The sequence below is a fragment of the Kryptolebias marmoratus genome, linkage group LG16 (assembly GCF_001649575.2).
Source record: "Kryptolebias marmoratus isolate JLee-2015 linkage group LG16, ASM164957v2, whole genome shotgun sequence".
NCBI lineage: Eukaryota > Metazoa > Chordata > Actinopteri > Cyprinodontiformes > Rivulidae > Kryptolebias > Kryptolebias marmoratus.
Window position 1 is genome coordinate 21,992,119 of NC_051445.1, and position 8,409 is coordinate 22,000,527.

The window sequence follows — 8,409 nt, forward strand, 5'->3', positions numbered from 1 at the left end:
TGTGGGCAGCACGGACAATAGAATCAGTGTTAAACATGCGGGACTGGGTCACTGTGCCAATCAAAAATCTACCGCCGCTGTGATGAGAAAAAACAAACAAAACAAAACAAAACAAAACAAAATGGCAGATGTCAAAGAATTTTGAATATCGACCGTAATACGTGCTTACTTTTAGAAAAACAATGTAACGCCTAGTTAAAATGGTAGGGCCTTCTTTTCTCCCAGATCCTTTTAAGTGCTTTGATATGAAATGTGGATAGCTCTGCTGCTTTCATTCAGCTGACCTGCATCATACACGTGGGAATAATTATTCAAGGCTTTAGTCTTGATGACTTGATATTATCAACTCTGCTTCTGATACAGCAGAGTTTCTCTCTGCTGAAGGCAGTGCATCATCCATTAATTAGCCACTGGCTGCCTTGGTTTCTAAAGACTGGTCCTGACCAATAGAACAACGATACCTGTGGACCTCTGATTATTTTCACATAAGTTTACAAATAAGAGACAAACCCAAAAAAGCCTAAATATACTGCAATTATTAGACCATTTGAGTGAACTGTTCCACTGAATTATGATTTAAGTTTAAATAACAGTACCAAAACAGATATTTATCCACAACTGAGGTGGGTAAGAATAAGTACCAAAACTGTGTCCAGCATGGTTACAGTAGTCTAGGTTTGTTGCACAACTTTGCCCCGTAGGAATGAGCAATGCAGTGGTCATGCCCTAAAAACTCTAGAGCAATGATTCCCAAAGTTGAGGTCGGGACCCCAATGTGGGTCACCCAACGATACTCTCCAAATATCAAGTTACAATTAAAAACCCAGTTTTTATGATACATTTACACCATAATTGTTACAGAGAATTGAAATACAAGTCATTTAATGATTTAAAAAATAGCAAAATGGATGCTAAGACTGTTTGTGTTGTTATTTAATAGGATCGTTAGCATGTTTGGATATTTAAACAGCCAACAGATGGGGTCACGCACCTCTGTCACTGTTATTTTATGGGTTTGGGAACCACTGCTCTACAGTGTGCATCGTCTTCAGTGACTTTACAGCAAACACCGAGTACAGAATTTTACAGTTTGACTTTTTACCAACTGTCTTCTACCGTTTGCATCTAATTCGCAGGAAGTTGAGTTTCTCTCACCTGCTTCTAATGCATCACTTAAAGCAGATAACCCACTTCCTCAGCCACCCCTCGAAATGATTGTGCACAGTGTTTTTATATCAGGTGAAGTAAAAACTACACAAGCAGCCTGACAGTAGTTGAGACGTGCTGAGAGATAGAAGGCTATCAGGCGAAAGAAAAACGGCTTCGGAAGCAACATCCAGCAGTGGTTCAGGGTTCAAGGAAAACGTTAAACAAATGCAGTTTTACTACGATTATTTCCATCTTTGATTGAAAAGGTTTACGGAAGTCAGTCCATGGCTGTTGAAATTTTTCCAGTTTTCCAAAAAGCTACCGTTTGTCACGACTTACAGCCAGCATCAAAGTTGATTCAAAACAATGGTCAAGTTTGTCTTTAAAATGTGCTCTATTCATTTTAAACCCAAGTAGTCTATAATTGTTTTTTAATTAGTGGTTGTTGAACACTGTTCTGACTTCATGGGGGCTCAGTTTCTATGGTCACCATCGTACTGTCAGCTGTTGGCGTTTCGATAGGTTTGTGTGTTTGCGCTCTGGTCTGGGTGTGATGGTGCGATTGGTCAGGAGGCTTTGCATCACGGTTCATCAGTGCATTATAAGGTGGAAATAAGCTTAGTTTTTCAAATATTGCAATATAAAGCCCCCAAATATCACAATATTAGTTTTAGGTTGTGCAGTTTAGCCCTTCTTCCAAGGTGCATGAAAGAAGGGAAGTAAAATCTAAGCAGCTAAAGACTCTTGGAGTCTTTGCCTCCTTAGAGAGCTGTTACGGCCACACTTGTCCACATCTCCTGCCTAGTTGAGACGATTTTGTCGCCTGAGGCAGAGTTGTGTCAGTAATGGCACATCATGCCCTAAAACTCCAGCTTCTCTGAAACGGTTGGAGAGGTTTCTTCAGGTTGAAGAACATGAGATGAGGTTTGAGTCGTGGGGTTTTCTCCGGGATGACAGCAGCTTTGCTTTCCTCAGTAGGAAATCTGTTGTAGTAGACCTCTGGGTAGGACTTCTGGAACTGAAAGTGGGGAGAAATTAAACTTATCTTACAGGATTTGTATGCAGTGTATGGAAAGTACCTGATAGTGACACCAAACATTGGGAAATTAAATATTCTGATGGATCTTTGTGCAGTTGATTGAACCCAAAACAGTTTGAATTTGCTGTCTGAAAAGAATGGCACCTTTTACTGACAGTCTAATCCGAAAGTCTGAAAAAGAACTGCTCCAGAGCAGGTGGTTTGTTCACCGTATGGCACCACTGTGACCTGGTCAGGATTAAAGACTGCTGCTAGTACACCCACCTCCAGATGAGACGAGCCTAAATATGCACAGTTCGCTCATAAATTATCAGAGTGAAGCCCATTAAAAGGCGACTCTCAGGACTTATGGGAAAGACTCGGAGCGTTGGCACGGCGCTCACAGCTGCTTCGTTCACCATTTCAGCAGAAATTAACATAAAAGACAAACAGGTTTTCTTTGAGTGACACTTATATGTGGTTTCACAGTTTTTTTTTAATAAAGAAACCTTTATTTTGTAAAATCTGACAACTGGAAGGGTAACAGAACTTCCCAGTGAAAACTAAAACCAGTATGGAGTTGCATCAGGTGGGCAGGTGGTCCTTCAGTGAACACTTTTTTATTCACTCTGGTATAAGAATGTGGCCCAAAGCCTCCCAGAGGGTTTATTAATGTGAAACTAAAGACCTTTTCAGTGCTGTTTGGCTGTGGCCCTCTTACCCACGATGAATGTTTGCACCGGGAATAAACAAAGCTAGGCATTTTTTTTGTTTGTTTTGCATATTTCCCTACTAGTTCCACTCAAACAAAGACCATTTCCACAGCGTTTTACAGGACCTGAGATATATTCCAAGACAATTCTAATTAGCTGCAGGTAAATACAGAACCGTTAGAGTGTTGTTTTTGTTGTATAAAAGGTAATAATGGGTTTTATGAGTGTTTCCACACTGCTGTGAACATACTTCTATCTGTAAAACGGCTGTAAAGGTTGTTTGCAACAATTAAAATAGATGTAAGCCAACAAAAAAACAATTCAGCATGTTGATATTTTGACCCAGTAAAGAAAAAATAAATGAACGACTAATTTTATGTGGATCCTTGTTTCGACTAAATGTGAACTTCTTTTTTTCCTTATTATAAAATTTCTGTAACACTTTCTAGATTTTGGCTTTTGGTTGTTAAATTACGCAACGTCTTCATTGTGCCAAATCATTTGCACACACAAAGGAGTTGCAGCAAACCAGTTTTGCAGCTGCAGGTGTGTTACAGTTTTCCTGCTGAATCCCACAACATGACAATAAACCAACAAAGAAAGCTTGCCGTGCAACATGCTGAATAAACATTCATCGCAAGATTGTTGATGTACGCTGCACGGGCTCTATAGAATGCATCCAAAGACAATGTGATAATTTTACTCTTACCGTAGCATCCATATACATACCTGTTTAAGTCTTTTCCTCTTGTCCTTAGCAGGGAGCTCTTTGTCTGCAATCAGGCCTTCCAGCAGCTGCTGCAGGGGAGTTTGCGTACCAATTATCTTCTGCTCCTCGCAGTCGACCCTCCGGATCTGTTTACAAAAAGCTGGGGACGCGCTGAAGTCTGTATCTGAACCAGCATATTTGATCTGATAAAACACAGAAGACATGTGGCATAAAAGTCCTTCACTGCAAAAATCAAGTTTTTAGACTTGTTTACATCTTCATAAGATTTTTTTTTTTTTTTTTAGGTACCTGTTATGAACAAAATAGCCCATTAAACCTGCGCCTGGGGATTTTTGCTTTGAGTTTGCGAAGCACCTTCTACAACATATTTGAGCACAATCTAGCCCGAGGATTTATAGCAGGCTTGGAAAAACCCCCAACTGGCCTTCGATACCCTCACAAAACAACACTGAAAATCTACATTTTATTAACCTAAAAAAAAGAGAGGAAAACGAACATCATGCCAAACATTTTAACTTTATCATGATTTTATTTAGATTATTTTAGCTACTATTGAGACTGTCTTAGCTCATGTTTAGATATGTTTAGTTTCATGATTTTACTTAGGTTATCCTATAATTCATTTAGATTATACATGATTGATGTGTTTTTTCTGTTTCATTATGTACCTGCTGTATTTGATTATGTTGTTGTTTCTGTTGTAAAGCGCTTCGATCGCCTTGTTGCTGAAAAGTGCGATATAAATAAATCTCACTTCACTTCAAAACATATGTCACACACACACACACATACATATATCTACTCACACACACACCTTATATATACATATATAATTATCCCGTCATGAACTTTATATTTAAAATGCTAACTGGGGCCCGTAGAGTCTGAGATGTGACTCTGAGTTTCTTGCAGTCTCTGTAAGTTTGTAAGAACTGACCTCAAGGTGAACTCGATAGGATATTCACTCCTTGCAAGACTGACAACTGTCTTCCACTTGGAAGAAAAAAATCTCTCACTTTCGAATGATGGATGTTGAATTATTTGGAAATGACCATATAACCCTTCCCAGATTGAAGGGGAAGCAAGATTTGCTCCTTCAGTACCCTGCTGGATTCATTTCCTTCTCGGCAGTGTGTTAACACACACCTCAGATTTTGTGGAGGTGGTCACACTTACTGATCACCACTTAACCGTGTGTATATTTGATTAGACGCACCTGGCTGCTGCTTACCCTCTTAATTACAACAGAAGTTTTAAGGTTACACTTATTTATTCCAAATGCTAATTCTGCAATTCGGCTTTGTCTTTATGACTGAAATAACAGTGTGCAGCAGTATGTCATCTGGTTTTATTGAACTATTCTAGGACCTTGAGATGACCTAATGATTAGTTTATTGTAATTTTCAAACTACACCGGCGAGGAGTTCCATTTTAAAATCTGGTCTTCAAAATTTCCAGTTGCCCTGATATGAATAAGAAGAATATAAGCAAAGACTCGGTTTGCATCTTTTTTGGAGAACGTCAGAGCCAATTTTACTCTGGTTTTTCCGCAGATTAGACAACCTACAAGCTGCTTAAAACTCCAAGTTTGGTTTTGCTATCAGTTCTGTTTTGGTTTGAGAAATTTCTGCAACCAGTAGGTTAAATTTTTATAAAACATTTTTATAAAAACGTGTTGCCAAACATTTACATTTAAATCAAGAGAATACAATGTTTGCACTTTTCTCCCACCATGGGGTATTCAAACCAATTCACCTGCATCAGACTATAAGATAAAAATCTATCTTTTTAAATGTTAATCTTGAACAATCGTTACAATGGTCTTGTCATTTCCTTCGTCATGTTACCAAAAACTCAATACATCCGTATGGGAGAGGTCTGTGGAGTGAAATGGGATTGAACAAAAAAAGACTTAGAAGTAACCCTTATCATTTAATAAAGTTGGGAAAGAGAGCAAAAACAATTTCTTAGAAAACCACCACGTTCTGGAGTTGAAATGTCCCAAAACAAAAGGCCTCTGTGCTTTTTACTCAGAACCAGGTTGTTTTTCAGAGTTCCTTCACAACTGCAACAGCCCTCTCAGACATGTAATTCCTCTATTCCCCGCAGAAGCAGAGCTACTTACAGCTGTTTCCTGTGAGACTCTGCATGTTATATAAATAGAAAAGCCATAATCCCATTTTTATTTTAATAACTTTGAAAAGAGGTACTAAATGAAACCAGCGTTCCTTGAAGAACTGCATGTCGCCCACCTCCTTGCATACCAAAATTTTAAACAAAAATCTAGCGGGATCTGTTAGCGCTCAGACTCTGTGTTGGACGTGACTGTCACCTAACAGCACACCAAATTTAAGTTCAATATCTGTAGAACAGGCAGAGTTAAAGCTATTTTTGTGTACCTTAAACTAATGAGGGCCACCTCCATGCAAGAGACAGAATGAAGACCAAGGAACTTTCCACACAGGTCAGTGGAGATGTACAGATCATAAAAGAACATCAAACACCATTATTAGAAAATGGAAAGATTACACCACCACAGCAAACCTGCCAGAAGACAGTTGCTACTAAAACTCACTGAGCGTGCAAGGAAGGCATTAATCAAAGAAACAACCAAGAGGCAAAGAATAACCCTGATGGAGCTGGGCAGCTCCTCCGCAGTGATAAGGACCACTATAAACTATACAGACCTGGGTGTTGTAGAAGAGCTGCCAGGAAAAGGACATTTTTTTAAAGTAAAAAAGACTGTTTGGATTTTCTTTCCCAAACATGTAAAAGAAGGTGCTGTGATCAGATAAAAACTGAACACTTTGTCCATCAAGGACATCACGTCTGGCTCAAACTCCAACTCCAGGATGTGATCTGCATGCCACATGATGATGTCATCATTGCAGAGACAGACCGCATAACAGACTACATTAACTTCTGTCTGGACACCACCGTCCCAACAAAGCCTGTCCGCTGTTTCCCCAACAACAAGCCTTGGACCATCAACCGCTTACAGCTACTTCTGATTCAGAAGAAGATATGAACCCTCGAGATTGTTAACAGCAGGAAGACAGTCTGGACAGAGCCTTGCTGGACGCTGCTGTTCACAACCGCCCTTCTACTCCAACCTCCAGACGACAGCACTATTGGGGCTTTATAAATAAATGGAACAAAGCAGGTGACATCTTTGCTGGGGGAGCAGCATCAGTGCCAGAGATGCCAGCTGACTAAAAAAACAAACTCATTAATAAAGCTGGAAAAATGATTGAACAGAACCTGAGGACATCTGAGTCAGTGAGGGACAGGAGGTCACTAAACAACCTGCTCTCCATCGTGAACATCTCATCCCACCCTCTCCATGACACACAGTCTCTCTTCTCTTTCTCCAACACTCAGCTGTTATAAATAACGCTTCAGGAGCTCATTCATACCGTTCTCCAAATCACTATTTAACAGCTCATCTCTGTGTGAAACATGAATGTTATTTGAACGTGATTGTATGTTATTTCTGAATGTTATTATTATCCTATTATATGTCTGCTGCTGTGACCAAATAAATTCCCCTCAGGTATAATTATAGTGTCCATTAATTCATTCATTCATAGCGAGAGGTAATGTGGCTTCTTTTTAAAGATAAAGACACCTTCACTTTTTACAGTATAGTTGTTTATTATTGAATTATTTGACTAAATATTGTTTTTTGTAAACCTTTAGGGGTTTACTGGCTTTTAATCATTATCCCGATGAACCAGTAAAAGTTACATATTAAAGGTTTTTAATGGGGGAAAAGTTAACTCAGGTTAAAGTTAGCTGTTGAATAAAAAGACAAAGCCAATCTGGCATCAAAAACGCTCCAATGCATCATGAGCTCTCTTAGTCTAATGAATAAAGCAGCTGAATCAAGTAACCAGAACCTTATCTTGTCCTTCCTGGTGGTGGTCAGAGGGCTCGGTGGTGCTGGTGTGATGGCAGCCTCACTTCTGTCAGCCCGCCCCAGGGCAGCTGTGGCTACAATGTAGCTTACCACCATCAGTGTGTGAATGGGTGAATGATCGGAGTGTGAAGCGCTTTGGGGTCCTTGGACTAGATAAAGCGTTATACAAGTGCAAGCCATTTACCATTCATTGTTGGATTGTAACACTTGAATGTCCACTGACCTGAGCTCTTTTAAGGTGCGACAGATGCTCCTCGACCTGGCGGCGCAGCTTGGTGTTCACTTGAAAGATGGCGCTGTGGTGCTCCATCATGAATGTCACCAGTTTGGTAGCAAATAACTCGTCCAGGTCCATGTCTTCAGCTGAGCCCAGAACACAGGGAGAGAACATCTGCACCATCTGGACGGAGAACACAATGGGAGACGAATACAGGATTCACTTTAGCAACACAAATCAACTGGGTTTATTATGAACAGTATAATGAACACTTGGAAAATGCATCACCCATTCTGTGAAGCAAATGGTATGTAAATCTCAGCTGCAGCGTTTCAAAAAGAGGCCGGTTTCATTCTAGATGTATTACCCTGGTTGCATACCAAGATGCAAAATTATAAGGGTGAGGTTTTCTAATTAAGAGATCAGATTTCGTCCGTATAAGGGTGAGGTTTTCTAATTAAGATTTCGTCCGTCCTCTCCCTGGGCTGCCACCTTATTGTGGTGGAGGGGTTTGAGTGTCCCAATGATCCTAGGAGCTATGCTGTCAGGGGCTTCATGCCCCTAGTAGGGTCACCCAAGGCAGACAGGTCCTAGGTGAGGGGCCAGACGAAGTGCAGCCCAAAGACCCCTTATGATGAACATAAATATTGGACACAGTGTTCC

General features: G+C 40.1%; 1 protein-coding gene across 1 annotated transcript in view; it reads right to left on the reverse strand.

The window, feature by feature from the left end:
• Positions 1–1,824: 1,824 nt before the first annotated feature.
• LOC108232215 (DEP domain-containing protein 1B) overlaps positions 1,825–8,409 on the reverse strand; it is an 18,008-nt gene continuing 11,423 nt past the window's right edge. Inside the window, exons 9-11 of the mRNA XM_017409844.3 lie at positions 7,753–7,929; positions 3,610–3,792; positions 1,825–2,167 (exon numbers count right to left, since the gene is read on the reverse strand). Of these exons, the coding sequence (XP_017265333.1) occupies positions 2,003–2,167; positions 3,610–3,792; positions 7,753–7,929 (525 nt within the window). The 3' untranslated portion in view covers positions 1,825–2,002. The remainder of the gene's footprint in view (positions 2,168–3,609; positions 3,793–7,752; positions 7,930–8,409) is intronic.